Here is a 15,847-nt window from a genome sequence, read left to right as displayed (position 1 = left end):
CCCATTGTTGTTAACAACGAAATTAATCGTGTATGAATTTTTCATGACAGTCTAACAGTCTGTCCTTTCATGACATAATGTATAAAACTAATACATTTGTTGCATGTTCGTTTTGTTGTTGTCGCGCATAAGACCTTCCTAACCATAGTCCTAATACGTTGTTATTACAGCTGTTAGTTCAAGGTTTTTCGAGGTGTTCCTGAACATACCATACATGTGTGCTCACTGTGCTGTGAATATTTGCTAGCTCGCTGATATCGGGCACGCAGGCGTCGGCGGGACTTAAAACATTAAAGCAAGGTAATATTGCAGGACCTTTGTACTTTTCATACCAAACTCGCCACTATATAAGCACTTCAGTTGTAATTAACGGCGATTTTAAAAAACTTACTTTGTCGCAGGAGCTAAAGTTGGGGCTTTCGATATTCGCCTCGCTAGCTAACACGCTAGCCACAATAACATTAGCTTCGTTTTGATAGTCAGTTTTTACTTGAATTAGTTTAAGCTATCGTGCTGATCAATAACTGTTTTCTTTGTCTTACTACCGTCTACCTTAATTTCCACATACGACACCTGAGAAGTTGGTTAAAAGTAATTCGTGAGTCTCGTTCAACTGCTAGCGGTTAGCTTGCTAACTAGCCGGTTTGAATGAAGAAGAAGGAAGAGGGATCTATTGTTGATGAGTACGCTGTCTCTGCCGGGTCACACACTGACCGACAATCGCTTTGAGTCAGGGCAGTTTTAAACGGTCAACTGATCCATTTCCCGCGTTGTTTATCGAAGACTGTACATGACCGAATCATTGATTCATTTTTGTTTGAACCGCGCATGCGGCCTGCTAACAGAGTGATTCTTGGACCTTGATGCCGAGTTAGACAGAATCCGCGACAGCTGATTAAATTCCCGATCATGGTAGAATCAAATTCTGTATCAACACTTCGTTCTACTTATTCCATTCAGTAAAAAGTGAATTCATAACACACAGGCAGTTCCCAGATTAACTTTTTTATGATATCACTGAAGAACGCGCACAAGTATGTATAATAACAAGACATTAACAGATATTAGAATCTCTGAAGAATTACAGCCGTTTATCGATCGAGTAATATTTGAGTTGCTTGCACAATAAAGGGTTGTAAACACGGGCTATTGTTAAAGAAAAGTTGTGAGACCCTCTAATTTACTTGCTGTCCACACAGATGGCTGAGCACGACGTTGATAATGAACTTCTGGACTATGAAGAGGATGAGGAGCCCCAGGGAGCCCCCGAGAGTGGGACCCCAGCAAACAAGAAGGAGGTGAAGGGGTCCTATGTATCCATTCACAGCTCAGGCTTCAGAGACTTTCTTCTCAAACCAGAGTTGCTCCGTGCCATTGTGGACTGTGGTTTTGAGCATCCCTCAGAAGGTGACTGGCAGTTTTGGGTTGTTTAAAAGTCATAATAAACTCCTAAACACAATCTCCATTTTAAAGCTACAGCTTGACACATTAAATTGAGATCTCTGTCTTTTCCTATATTGTTATTATCCCACGACAATATTATATTGTAATCTTAAAGTGTTTTTTAAATTTTTACTTACTTACAAATGCCATCTGTTTTATTTACAGTCCAGCATGAGTGTATTCCTCAGGCTATCCTGGGCATGGACATCCTGTGTCAGGCCAAGTCTGGTATGGGAAAGACGGCAGTGTTTGTTCTGGCCACCCTGCAGCAGATAGAACCTGTGGATGGTCAGGTGAGTTGTTTTTTAGGCTTTTTTACAAGCTTATCATTCACACAAAATTATTATCAGTTATACCTCCCCAGCATGTCCCCTACACAGCCTTTTGTATCTTGTAAAAACTTGTAGGCTCAGTTATTCACAGGGCATGACATCTATAAAGGCAGACTATGTGCGCTCTTTGTGCAAAAGAGAGGAACGCCCTGTTTATCAGGTTCTTAGCTCTGTCTGCACAATAATGTGGAAAAGCAATTCTGTCAATACTGACAGGTCTGCTTACAATTATTGAATCCAAGTGGTTTAATTATATTAGCATTACTTTATTTTGCTCCTTATACATTTTTTTCATAATACTCAACTTGATCATTGAGTTTTATGAAAGAACTATATGATATTGTGATAAATGACCAAAACAACAAACATTTTCAAACAGCACCAAAGTGTAAAGTCTATCAAGTCCTGTAGCAAACCTGGATTAGTAGAACAGGTTAGCTGGTATTCCAAAAGCACAACACACACTACATAAGGATGAAGCAATTGATAAAACTGATGTCCTCATTCCCTGTGTTCCAGGTGTCTGTCCTTGTGATGTGCCACACGCGAGAGTTGGCCTTCCAGATCAGCAAAGAGTACGAGCGCTTCTCCAAGTACATGCCCAGTGTCAAGGTGTCTGTGTTTTTCGGTGGCCTGTCCATTAAGAAGGACGAGGAAGTGCTGAAGAAGAACTGCCCTCACATTGTCGTGGGAACACCAGGACGCACCCTGGCCCTCATTCGGCAGAAGTCCCTCAGTGTGAAGAACATAAAACACTTTGTGCTTGACGAGTGTGATAAAATGCTGGAGCAGCTGGGTGAGTGAGAGGAACAGAAATGTTTTGTAGAGGACTTCTAAGAAAGTAGTTTTGGTGAAGGACTGTGGCTGATGTGCAAGACAAAGGGGGAGCAAAAGAATGAAGATTTAGTTTTGGGAGTAATAATTGTTTTCTTTCCACAGACATGAGGCGTGACGTCCAGGAAATCTTCAGGCTGACACCCCACGAGAAGCAAGTTATGATGTTCAGTGCAACACTAAGCAAGGAGATCCGCCCTGTTTGCCGCAAGTTCATGCAGGATGTGAGTTATCATCAAGATTCACTGAAGTGGGTTGAAATTTGACCCACTGTGCTTAATTCAGCTATATGTAAAACATTTTTTACATTTGACTTTGTTTTTAGCAGAGATGAAAGCTGAAAAATATAAATTTAAATTTGTATATTAGCAATTTTTGTATTAATTGGTACGCCATTGGCCTGATAGATATGTTTTCAGTAGAAGCAATGGTCAACCCCTTGTAGCTTTGCCCACTTGTGGCTGTCAGTGTCATAAGTGGCCATATCAGAGGGGGAAAGTGAGCCTCCTTGGTACATTTGGCTTGGTCAGGACAGTCACTCCTCCTGGCTCTGCTGCAGTCCAGGAGAACAGGTTCAGTGAGATTTGTTAAAAGTTAAGAGACTAACGTTTGGCTCCTGTACCTTGCTATACAGCCGATGGAGGTGTTTGTGGATGACGAGACCAAGCTGACACTCCATGGCTTACAGCAGTATTATTGCAAGTTGAAGGATAGTGAGAAGAACCGAAAGCTGTTCGACCTGCTCGATGTACTCGAGTTCAACCAGGTACAGTTTGCAGTCATTTGAGCTGATTAATCCAAATCAGTTATGTGCTTTTTAAAGTTTTTAAAATTGTTGTCAATGGGCTCAATATTAAGAAAGATACATTCATAGCTTTGTTCTTTCACCAGTAATTTTAAAGTTTTGTCTTTTGGCCTCTAGAGGGAGATAGTTATGTTAATTCCAGCCTGTCTGTCTCATTTATGTCTATGCGGTTCCTGTTAGGTGGTGATCTTTGTGAAGTCAGTGCATCGCTGTGTGGCTTTGTCTCAGCTGCTGGTGGAGCAGAACTTCCCCGCTATAGCCATCCACAGGGGCATGGCACAGGAGGAGAGGTAGATTATTTCTTTACGATTGTAGTCTTTTTGTTCACACTTTGAATTCCACAGTAGCTTTGCTGTTTTCCATATCTTCAACATGACAAAGCAGCATGACTAATTTGTTTTTAGGCCAGAGTCCCCACCTTAAAATTTCCTGCTGTTGCTCATTCCTCCCCCCAGGTTGTCACGGTATCAGCAGTTTAAAGACTTCCAGAGGCGGATCTTGGTTGCAACCAACCTGTTTGGCAGAGGCATGGACATTGAGCGAGTCAACATTGTCTTCAACTATGACATGCCAGAGGATTCTGACACCTACCTTCACAGAGTCAGTCCAGCTGTTATATCATTTTATGTTCATTTCCAAAACAAACAAACAAAAACATACACATACAGGGGGCTGTAACTTGCTCACCTTTGCCCCATGACAGTAAACCTTTCTTTAATGACTTGGTGGCATTTTTGTTTTCCTTCTGACAGAGCCTGTTTTGAGCTCAGTATTTTTTCTCTGTTCCTCAGGTGGCCCGTGCTGGCAGGTTTGGGACCAAAGGTCTGGCCATCACCTTTGTGTCAGACGAGACTGATGCCAAGACCCTGAATGAGGTCCAAGACCGCTTCGAGGTCAATGTAGCAGAGCTACCAGAGGAGATTGATATTTCCTCCTACAGTAAGTTCTCTTGTCACGTGCACTTGGCCAGAATAAACTTACCACTCAGTAACTAGTTTGGTTGTATGAGCACTTGTATCACAATTAACTTTTGAGTCACCCATTTGTGTTTACACATGTATACGTCATCTCTTCACTGTTAACATGCTGGATGCATTAAAGCTAACTTGAAGACATACTTGTACAGTGTTTAAAAACATAATTAACATAATTACAGTGCATCTCAGCTTAAACTAGTCATGCAACTGGGAGATAAAATTCATTTAATCTACTGAAAACCATTTGATGTCTCTACATAAATGTAACTGTCTCATTTAATAGGCTGTGAATGAAGGTACAGAACATATCCTTTGTCCAATTTATGTTAAAACCTGGTCTTTTTCTCTTTGCAGTTGAACAGTCCAGATGAGTCTTCAGTGTTTTTCCAGTGAAGATCGTGTGTGACCCTTGGTGTTGCTGTGTTTCGGTGGAAGCAAAAAAAAAAAAAAAAAAAAAAAAAGTCCCCCCTCCCACCATATTTGTTGGCAAGTTTATAATGATAAAACATTTCATTTTATTTTATCATGTCTTTGTGGGGCGCTTGTTTTAGTGCTTTTCTTGTTAAAAACCATGGATATATTGTTTTGGTTAAAGAAATAAACTTTTTATACATCACTCAATGGTGTTGTGTTTAATTTTGCACATGTATGTCAAGATGTTACATTAAAGATAAGCTGACACAAACGTTATCATAAAATAAAAACTTTGTGGTGTCACTTTTGATTGTAGGTAATTATTCTCACAAGCAGAGGGCGCTATTGTCATAGTTTGAAGACACAGCCACTGTTTTCACAAACAGATGATGACTTTTAACTTTCTGCCAAGTGGGATAATTTGAAACTGAACAAGTTGAGTTAAAATAAAACCTCACATGAAACTTGAGCCCAGCAGCCAGTTTTATCACATGGATGGGCCAACAAAAACTTGTGACAGCTACATTACGGTGTCTCAATCCACAGAAGTGAATAAATGTGACCGCAATACAAACTTGGATCAAAATTAAGAAGCTGCATTAGAAGAATACAGTGTGATCCAAAATAAATTCAAGGAAAACAGGTGTGTGTAAGACATTTCTCTAGGCTGCATTTAATGCACAAACAAGAAATCAAATGTCTTTGGGAAGTGCGTTGGCATTGGTCCAGTCCCTGTTGACGCTTGTTTCAGTTCCAGATAATTCCTTATCATTTATATTCTGTGTTTCAAGGAAACACTGTCATTCATTGCTGTGTGTAAAGTTTTAGATGGCTTGACATGTCATCATAAAAAAAAAAGCACAGTCGGTGCCGTCTGTGTCAATGTTTGTAACGTGCTGACTTTAGATATTCCTAATTAAAAAAAAGTCTTTGTCCACATTTTGCATTATACTCTGGAGTTTTCAACATAAAAGCTGCAAAAAAATATTATTTTGCTGCCTGTCACTGAGTAGTTGCAATGCATTGTGGGATATAGAGTCTTTACCATCACAGTAAGTGAGGCTATTGATGCAAGTGATCCTTGTGCACTGCTGTCAAAGCTATAGCTCAGTAAATTTCAGTGCTAAACAAAGTGCTTTGTTGCTCTGGTAGTGTTTCTCTTCTCAGGCTGATCTGAGGGGTTCAAAAAGAAAGGAAGAAAAAAAAATCCTCCACACCTGAACCAGCAATCAGTCCAGAGTGGAGGAAGTCCAAGGCCGCTTCTGGGCTCTAATTTAGGTCCCACGTCTGTTTGAACAGGAGCAGGGAAGTGTATAATCCACTCCGGTCACACATATTACATTACGGGTTGCCTTCATGATTGTGAATAAAACTAAGGCCGCCCTGCCTGCTGTCTTTGCAGTCAGGTGGGTGCCTGTGGTCTTCACTTAGTTGGAGCCAGATGAGAAGAAAAAAAATGGCCCCTCGTCTTGAAGCATTTTCTTTCATCAAGAAAGTTGACCTCATCACATTTATATCAAAAGAAAAAAAAAGAAAAAGAACTCCTCAGTTCTAGTCTATGAACTTGTGTGTGTCCCCATACATCCAGTGCTGCGGGGGGAGGGCCACTTCATTGAGGTGGCCGCAGTCATTGCTGCATTTACATGACTGGATGAACATGGCCGACCTCTGGAAACGCTCTCCGTCCGGGCAGGTAAAGGTCACAGGTACGGTGCGTGTGCGGCGTGGTGAGCAGCACTGTCCGTCTGTGCACACGCCACAGTAATTGGGCCGGTAGAGGCGCACGCTCACGCACTCTCCGAAGGACAGGCGGACAGGCTTTGGGGCTTTCTGGGTTGGGGAACACCTCTTCCCTCTCTGTGATTGGATGATGAAAGCAAGGAGATGAGTGACATGGTGTGGATTATAAGGAGTGTTGTTCCTAATTGGCATCAGTAGCAAACTTCATCAAAACATGAGGATTTTCATAACATGCATAAAAAAAACCCCAAAAAACTAATAAGCTTTGACTTATCGGCCCGGTCCTCTTACGTAACAGCAGATTTAAGCGGCTTTGAGCTCAAACTCATTAGTTTCATATTAAAAAGAACCAGACTTCAACTTGTTATGCCAAAACAAGGGATTATTTTTAGATTTAAGTGATTAATTTTAAGATTTAACGTTTATTTAACATTTAAGTGTCCCTCTCTTTTAAACACCGACACCTGTGATTGTTCTTAGCAGCAGAGCCTTTAACTCAACAGAGTAGAAGAAAAAAAAAAAAAAGCTCTTAATGTGTGTGTGTCCAACATGGAGGATTAATATAGACACACCACCTCCCAGGACTCTGAGTACACAGACGGGGCCTAGCTATGGACAGTTGCTTGGCAGGAATGCCGGGGGTGGGGGACTATATTTAAAAAGGCGCCTGCCTGCCACCAAAACACTGCTGAGTAAATCAGCACTGCCCAGTTCCCACTGGATGTGGAGCTTCCCGAAAGTACCGCTAAGATAATCTCCGTTCTTAAGCTCGGGATAAAGATGGCTTTAGCACTAAGAGCATATTTACTCAGGGCTGGAACATCTAATTTTTTTTTTACTCTGCAACACAGATTTGACGTTTTCAGCCTCTGCTCTTTAGTTGAGAGAGGGAAAAAGGAAGCAGAGGAAAAACCAGCAGGTATTGTTCTCCCCTGCGTGGTCAGACATGAAAAGATAAGAGGTGAAATAATTCCTTATTGATAAGTGTCACAAGGCTTCCAGGTTTCACTGTGTAAGAGATAAGTTGCTATGATAAGAAGCTATCTGGGCAGTAATGTGGATATTTGACCTTTGCCCTTCGTCTGTCTCCCTCCTCTCCTCCTTTAGTTCAAGTCAAATTCAGTCCACCTCACCTTGGCCGGGACGGTCAGGCTTTGGCATGGCCGTATGGTGCAGATCCTCATCTCTCTCTCCAGCTTACACTGGGGGTTCTTGTTGGTTACTCGAGAGGAGACGCCCATCCCACAGCTGCGAGAGCAGTGGGACCAGTCTGTGGTCTGCACCTGACACTTCTTTTCCTTCAGGTGGTTCCACACTGCGGAGGATCAGAGACACAGAGGAGGGTGGAGGGGAAGGAGTGCAACAAAAAACAAAAAGTTAGAATAGTGGTTCCCAACCTCTTTAAAAGGTACACCAACCAGTTATAATAAATACAGAAAATTGTCCACTAAGTCCCTCTTTCTCTCACCTGGCACGTGTTTGTAGCCATGTTTGCTCTCCCAGCCGCTGGACTTAACATCTGCCAGCTCATTGGCCAGAACCAGCTCGTTTTCAGGTCCGGTGCGGAACTGGATGGTGCTGAGGTCTGGGCAGGTGTTGTTGTGGTGGAGGCACCTGTGATAACAGATAAGATGAGACGGTGCTTGTTTGTCTGGGATCCATCTGTGCTGTAGCTGTATGTCTATCTTTTGTGTGTTTTTCCTCAGCCTTATCACCATGACTCCCTGATTATCAAAAGGGGTTACTGCAGGGCAATTGGTCAACGAGAGCTTTACTCCTCAGTATCTTCATGAATTTTCGTCATGATTTAAAGCACCTGAGCAACTGTATCTAGTCTGTGTAAACAGTTACACTCTTATCTGGCAGAAAGATTTAGATGAAAGAAAATGAGATAAAGAGAGTGCCCTGATGTCTACCTTCTTTGCCTCATGTCCTTGCATGGAACTGAGCAGCACATATTTATATTAACTGTATCTAAAACCCTAACATGCTATAGTTCAGAGCTGGTCAATCAATGGTCAATTGTCAAAAAAATAATGTCCAACTATTTTGATGCATTTTTCCTGAATTATTTTTGCAGAATGAATAATTGATCAATTAAGAAAATAACTGGTAGAAAATTAGTTGCTGTAGTTATTAATACTATTGTCTAATTAATTGGGCTTATGCTACTTATTTGTGGAAGTGTGTTTCATCCTAATCATCTTTGTTTTCTACCAAAATAATGTCACAGTCACAGGCGATGAATTGCACTGCCACAATTTGATATTGCTCAATATCACAAGTCCAGTCTAGTCTATTGCGTGTAAACAACCTCCATAAAACAGTCTGCCAGTCTCTTCAAACAGAGACATTAGTCACTGTGTTAAAAACACACCTGATGCTTAGGTGGGAGGCGCCAGGTGCCCTTATGGCAGTCCACACTGAAGCAGCACTGCCCAGGTATCCTGACCAGCCGCGGGTAGGGGCAGGACGATGAAGCTGGCGGCAGCTTGTTGTTGCAGAGAGGAGCGCAGCCAACGGCACCGTCGATGCAGGTACACTGGTGTTTGCAGCCCGCACGGAAGCTCTCGCCGTTCTGGTAGATCTTGCCGCTGTACTCGCACGTACGTCCCTCAGATTTAGCTGGAAAGACACACATGGTACTGAAACACAACATTTAATGACAGGAAAATGAAGGGTAGACTGGCTGTTGCATAAACCAAAGAGCAACAGGGATATTCTGAACACAGTCCATGGGTTAGGTATGTCAGAGATGCATCTCTTTGTACAGGACAGGGCACGCTTTAAAGCGACCAATGATAGAGCCTGTGCTTACATCAGGTATGTTAAGAAAAATTCCCCATATTATCTCATGAAATGAACCCTGTTGAGCAAAGCCTCTCTTGACTTTATACCAAAACAAATGCAATGTCTTCACACCACAGCAGCACGCAAAATCACACAGGGGACTGCTAAGATGGAAAGGTCAGTGGAAATAAGGAGACAGGAAGTGTCAGACTCCTTGTCTCCTATGCATGGAAGCTATTCATAGTTTGTGGGGCAGCACTGGCATGGTGCAGATGGGAAGTGTTATTTTTATCTCTGAAACCCCCTGTCGCTGTCATAAAACATACACTACTCATTAAAATATCCCCCTCGTCCTGCTCCCGGATGTGCAGGGTTACACGTTCCTTGATCAGTGAGTTGTGACGGCTTTGACTTTATGTAAAGGAGGCTCGATTAATAACCATTTCCTTGACATCTTTTGTATATTGTTGCACAGGTTTCATTGCCTTTTAGCTTCTATAACATATCACATTCACCATATTGATTTTAAATCTAGAATACCTCATGATATTCCTTCCCCTGTAAACACACATGGTTCCCTCCTTCCTCTCTCACCTCGACAGATGCCCCAGGCCATGGTCACATCGTTGCCGTAATTACACTCCAGCCCTTTGTGGTGGTCACAAGGCCTCATGGGGCTGCAGTCCTGGTTGAGCTGAGCGGCACACACCTTGCAGCACCCGCATCCGTCCGACACAGCGCTAACCCCCGGAGGGCAAACCAGGGGGTCTGCAGGGCACTCGCACACTGCTGGGCAGCTAGCGGTCACCTGAAGGGATGAGGGGAGGAGGAGAGAGGGAGGTCACATACAGTATACAGTCAGGCAGGATGCAGATGATAAAGTGTCTGATTCTGACATTTTTGCAGCTCTGAAGAGAAAAAACATCAAAACTGGAGACAATGAATCCCACAGACTTGTGCATCAAACATCTACAATTCTTTGCCAAATTTTAGAAGGTCTAGCAACACCACACACAGAGCACTTGACTGGAAAATTCATGCATATGGCAGCAGGCAGCTTAAGTCATCAGCAGGGGTGTTCAGTGAGACAGTTTCAGCTTTTCTTCCAGCATCAAAGTGTGTGGAAGAGCTCTGGTACACTCATTTTTGATTCTGTATCGTCCCTTAGGAACCTCAGTGTTTGTGACTGATTTTAAATTCTTCCACAAACAAAACACTGCGGCACGCCTCTACACTAAGTCAAGTCACTGCTGTCCAGTCATCCCCCGAGTGTCTAGACAGCTCAGGGTTTGTACCCAGTCCACTGCTGGCTTGTGATTTGAGTCATCGCTCCAGCACTAGAGCCAACTTGTTCCAGTCTGTAGGAATCAACATGTCACTGTACTTAAAAAAAGGTAGGCATGAGTAGACACGCTTATTACCAGAAGGACAACCAACTTATTCATTATTATATAAACACAGAATGAAGGGGAGTGACAACCCCACCTATAAACTCTATTTATCAAACTTTTTATTCTAAGAGTTTCTCAGGCAGACAGAAACCTTAGGTAATTACCATTAATCTGATGTTGGCTTAATGGAGAAGTCTTTAAAGAGGAAACATGGCTGAGAGCTTTTCTAAAAATACATTTGAGTTTTGTTTACACCAGGAGATGTTTATGCTGTTCATACCCCTGGAGGTGAAAAGTTTAATCACATTTTCACTCGCAGTAGCATTATCCACACACAAAGCTAATCTTCATCTTGGGGCAAGCACACTTCAGGCTCACACACAGCTTCATGAGCCTCTGTCAGGAGAGAAAACATCTTACCTGTGTGGCGACGGCTGTTGTCAGTACAGTCAGGTAGATCAGAAAAGCCATGATTAGCCTATGAAAAGGTTCTATAAAATACAAATAAATACAAACTAGTATCTTTACGCCTCACTCCACTGGATGGTTGTTAGTTTCAAGTAGTTTCACACTGAGTTTCTGTCTCTCTTCAGACCTTGGTCGTTGTTTTTCTACTGGAATCCACTCTGTCTAAACTCTTAATTTATAACCGCTGTGAGCCTCCGAGAAACCCCGCCCCTAACCAAACTTCCAACCAATCCGCATTTCTGAGTGGGCGTGACCTTACACGGGGGTTAGTTTGCTGATTGGTGGGCGTGTTTTGAAATGAATGCAGCCATTCATAAAAATCGCAGGACCGCTCTGTATTTATTTTATGGGTTTAAAAATTAAAATGTAACAGCCGCTTTCAAGTCACACTTGGGCACATTCCTGCTTTTGTGGCCACCACTCTCCAAACACTAAGTAAATATATTCAGCTGGGCCAGACAGCACGGTAACACTAATAGGACCTCCACCTCTGGAGGGGGGGGGGGTTCCCTCTGTTTTTCCAGACCAATGTGCATGCCAGGACAGAAAATTAAAGTGGAGCGTATTAAGAAAATAGTAAGATAATAGCAGTTGTCAGAGAGAGAACACACCTCTCTTTGTCGGTGTCCATCACTGTCTGAGAAAATGTGTTTCCATAGTTTTTTAAAGGTAGGTTTTGATTGTTTTGCTCTCTGTATGCTTCATCTTGAATTCAGGTGGCCTGGCTGTTCCTGACTGTTATTTCTAACCACATGGTGCTGACATGGGAAGGATGAGGATATGATCACTTGGAAAGAATGGTCGAGTCGAGGGTGAGAGCAGGATTATTGTTTTAAGGGCGGCTCACATGAGGGCTGGCCTCCTCCTCCTCCTCCTCTGCTGTCTTCCTTTTCAACCACAGGTTTTCAGCCACACCTGCCCTAACACAGAGACCTCCTTTGATGAAAGAAATGTAATACTGCAGAGGTTTGGAAGTTAGGTCCCCGCTATGATTGTCCACACTTGCAAAGTTCTGGCTTAGATTTAAAAAAGCCAAACATCTCACATGGTTTCCCACATGGGCTGTGATTATGTGAGGTGCTGGGAAATCTCTGTGCTAGTGAATTAGGCCAGTTTAAACTAGCTCTCATTCAGGAGGTAATGATCAACACCCCATATTCAATTTCAGGCTTTTAAAAGCAGATTGATTCTCTTATACATTGCTGATGGCCACCAACAAGTTGAAACAGATGGAAATGAACTTTTAGCTATAACTGGTGTAATAAGTGCATGCTATAATGCATCATCTGTGTTAAATAAACAATAACATATCTCTCCATATTTCATGTGCTGTTTTCCATCTCCACTTTTAACTTGTTTGTTTACATGCTACTACTTTCTGTATTGTACTTTACATTTGCTCACTGGTTATCTCCTTTTTTGTCTAAATATACTTTTTACAATGTTCCCATTTCAAATGTATTTGATATATAGATAGATAAAATAGATATAGATTAGATAAACTGAATTAACATAATAAATTTTCATGACCTGTGCTGTAGATGGATGCCTTATTCTTCTTGACCCAGGTTTTAGACTGTGCCATGTGACAGATGTTAGGTGTTTACAGTTCCTTGCCAAGCAATGCTCCTCAGTTTGAGAGTAAAGCAGCAAAGCCCATGGCGATTTGGCAGGTCTCATCAATGTCCTATTGCAGTTGCTACAACATGAACACTCCTAACAAGGGAGAGACAGATGAATATGAGTTACAGAGACAGCAAACAAACCCCAGCTGTTCATCTTTCCTGTTCCTCCCCTAAATAAATCTTCACCAGCCTTTGGCAGATTTGCAAGTTTTGTGACTCACAAAAAATATTTCAATCCCCCCCCCCAAAAAAAACTCATGTTACCCTCACAAAAACAAAGTACAAGTATTTGCAGTCATTTATCAGTCTTAGTCATTAAAGTGGGATGGAGCTTCTTCAACCCACCAGTGTACAGAAAAAAACATTGCCCATGTGGCAAGGTGGTTGAGGAAGCACTTAGCACTTAGTAGTTTAACATTTCTGGGAAATACATGTATTCTCTGTTTTTCAAAGTATTAAGGCCTGGTCAGACCAGGATTTAAAATGTCGATTTTAAATTTCTGTCTGCTGGAACAGCAGAGAAAAGCTGACTTCTCTGACTGACAAGCGCTAGCTGGAGTTACCTGTTAGCTCGTTAGCTACCATCTGATCACCAAGCTTGCATTAATGTCACTTTGTGGTGTGACTGCTGCTTTAGATGAGAGGATTGATACCACTGTCATGTTTGCACTGTAAGCTACAGCCTGCAGCTAGCTTAGCTAAAGCAACAGTTGCCAGACAACCAGCAGAGACTCTGGAAAGTCACTGCTCCCAGCCAAGAAAAAATACAGCATATAAACCCCATAAAACCACAACATTTGGGGTTTACACTTTTTTTGTACAATGATAATGATACACAATGCATAGAGGTTTAGGGGTGTCGGTCGGGAAATTTTGTTACCTTTGCACAGAAACAGGCTAGCTGTTTCCCTACTTTTTCCATCTGCATGCTAAGGTAAGCTAATCATACCCTGGTTACAGCTTCATATTTAACAGACAGATATGAAGGCATGACACATGTTGAAAGAAAAAGGCAAACTGTTCTTTTCACATTACATGTAACCTCACAAGTTAAAGAACACCTCATTCTTTCCTTGAATCTACTTTGGCTTTAAATAAATCAAACTGGCTGGTTAGCCCTCTTTCACAACCAACATCCATCTTTGTTCTGCAGCTACCTGTCTGACTAGTGATTCACTGAAAAACACATCAGAGGCTGTGGACTGGAGTCATGACTCTCAATTTAAAAAAGGAAACCACCTCAGGAAGCTGTCAGTCATAGCTCTAATGGTGTGACCATGGAGACAAAGTCATGGCCCATCTATTTTAATCCACCGGTGGTCACGGTACAGGGGGAGTTCTGAAAGTCCTGTGACTGTTTCTGTTTTCAGCTTCTCCACTGATGCTGAACGACACAGATCAGAAGCACCAGATTCTCAGTTTTACAGAGATGTAAAACTAGTCTTGTGTGATGAAGTAGTGAAGTCATTTTTAGACAGGAATATAATTTACTGTATATACGCAGTTGTCTGTGAGAAAATGTATGGTTATTACTATTGTGTCTGCACTATTCAGGAAGATGTGAGTAACTTTTCTTCAAGCTGAGATTCAAACCAGAGTCTGAATTGCAGTTAGGGTGAATTTGCTCTTAATTTAATCAGGAAGTGGACTATGGTTTTGCCATCATAAGGTTTATACACTTAAACTAATACTATTAGTTTAAGTGTATGAGTATCCAGGTGCTGTACCTCATTACAAGTAAACCTGTGTTCAAAATGTAGTAGTAAAGTAAAGGTATAGAAGTATTATTGGCAAATATACTTAAGGTATCAAATGTGAAAGTGCTATGACTGAGAAACATATGTAGCACTATTAGACTGTTAACACTGATGCATTAGTGTATAAGCAGTATTTTAATGTTTAATGTTGTAGCTGGTTGAAGTTGAGCTAGCAACTGTTTTATATACAAGTCCATTGGTAGTAAAATAAATGTAAAATATTTCCCTTTGAAAATGTCACAGAAAAAGAAAGTTTACTCAAGTAAAGTACCTAAAAATGATACTTAACTACAGTCCTAAAGTAAATTTACTTAGTTACTTTCCACCACTGAGTAAAAGTGTAAATTCCACACTATAAAAATACTTTACTACAAGTAAAAGTCCTGCATTCAAAGTTTTCATCAAGTAAAAATGCATAAGTATTAGCAGCAAATATACTTTCATTTGCACAATAAATTACTTATCATGCCAAATTGGCTCTTACTGAATGCTATATTACAAAAATTACTATATGTTATAATGTTATTATAACTGATTATTTATCATTATTATTATTATCATTCATTTACTAACTAGTAACTTAATCTGTCAAATCAATGTAGTTACGAAAAAACACTAGTATAACCCTCTGCGGTGTAGTGGAGTAGTACTAGAAAAGTACTAGAAAACAATGTGATATCAGAGGCTGAATGGCCTGATACTGTGCTGTTTCTCTCACACGACCTGTCACCTGAGATGGAGCAACATGATACACAAAGAGAGAGACACGACTTTATGAAAAAGGTCTGATGTAGGAAAACAGGAAACGGCCGGAGGAAAGAACGTAAAAAGTAGGTAAGAGGGTGGTGAGAGAGAGAAAGAAGAAAGAAGCAAAGGAAGTGGGGAGGAGGAGAAGTGCGGAGAGGAGGAGGGGGTGACAGGTGTTTCATGGTAAGAGAGTTTGTTTTTTCAAGGGGAGGAGTGATCAAGTGCCCCGCTGCCTGGTCTGGTCTGCCCCAGTGGGGTTCTGGCAGTCTGGCAGTATGGTATTTCACACAAAAACGGACTGCTGGTATTTCAACCCATACCACTTTTAAGGTCACATGAACCAAATTACATGATACTAAGGTCATATATCTTAAAATACATAAATACATTCAGACAGACATAAAGAAATACATGTTACATAATATAATTCCAATGCAATTATCCAAATGGGAGCGAGAAACTGAGACTTATGGAGAAAAGTCATGTCCTCAGAGAAAAGGGAGGAAGAAAGAGTGCAAGTGGTG

At 41.5% G+C, this 15,847-nt stretch overlaps 2 protein-coding genes across 2 annotated transcripts; one reads left to right on the top strand and one right to left on the bottom strand.

The window, feature by feature from the left end:
- Positions 1–168: 168 nt before the first annotated feature.
- LOC108875855 (ATP-dependent RNA helicase DDX39A) lies at positions 169–5,007 on the top strand. The gene is made up of 10 exons (XM_018665020.2): positions 169–300; positions 1,200–1,407; positions 1,609–1,736; positions 2,295–2,571; positions 2,715–2,833; positions 3,244–3,375; positions 3,595–3,704; positions 3,870–4,014; positions 4,206–4,353; positions 4,746–5,007. The coding sequence occupies exons 2-10, from the start codon at positions 1,200–1,202 to the stop codon at positions 4,760–4,762; spliced, it is 1,284 nt and encodes a 427-aa protein (XP_018520536.1). The 5' UTR covers positions 169–300; the 3' UTR covers positions 4,763–5,007.
- LOC108875856 (CCN family member 1-like) lies at positions 4,829–11,361 on the bottom strand. The gene is given in 7 exon segments (XM_018665021.2): positions 4,829–6,662; positions 7,679–7,860; positions 8,014–8,104; positions 8,106–8,159; positions 8,923–9,170; positions 9,930–10,143; positions 11,147–11,361. Coding segments are annotated over 7 exon segments (1,146 nt in total). The 5' UTR covers positions 11,198–11,361; the 3' UTR covers positions 4,829–6,356.
- Between the last annotated feature and the right edge of the window lie 4,486 nt (positions 11,362–15,847).

Source organism: Lates calcarifer, linkage group LG5, assembly GCF_001640805.2.
Source record: "Lates calcarifer isolate ASB-BC8 linkage group LG5, TLL_Latcal_v3, whole genome shotgun sequence".
Taxonomy (NCBI): Eukaryota; Metazoa; Chordata; class Actinopteri; family Centropomidae; genus Lates; species Lates calcarifer.
Note: the sequence above shows the minus strand (reverse complement) of the source record. Positions and strands in the feature narration are given on the sequence as shown.

Excerpts from the sequence above, each read along its gene's own strand:
- LOC108875855 (XM_018665020.2), top strand. The coding sequence starts at position 1,200 with ATGGCTGAGCACGACGTTGATAATGAACTTCTGGACTATGAAGAGGAT. Across the intron at positions 3,376-3,594 it reads ATGTACTCGAGTTCAACCAG|GTGGTGATCTTTGTGAAGTC; the intron begins GTACAGTTTGCA and ends GGTTCCTGTTAG. Across the intron at positions 3,705-3,869 it reads GGCATGGCACAGGAGGAGAG|GTTGTCACGGTATCAGCAGT; the intron begins GTAGATTATTTC and ends TCCTCCCCCCAG.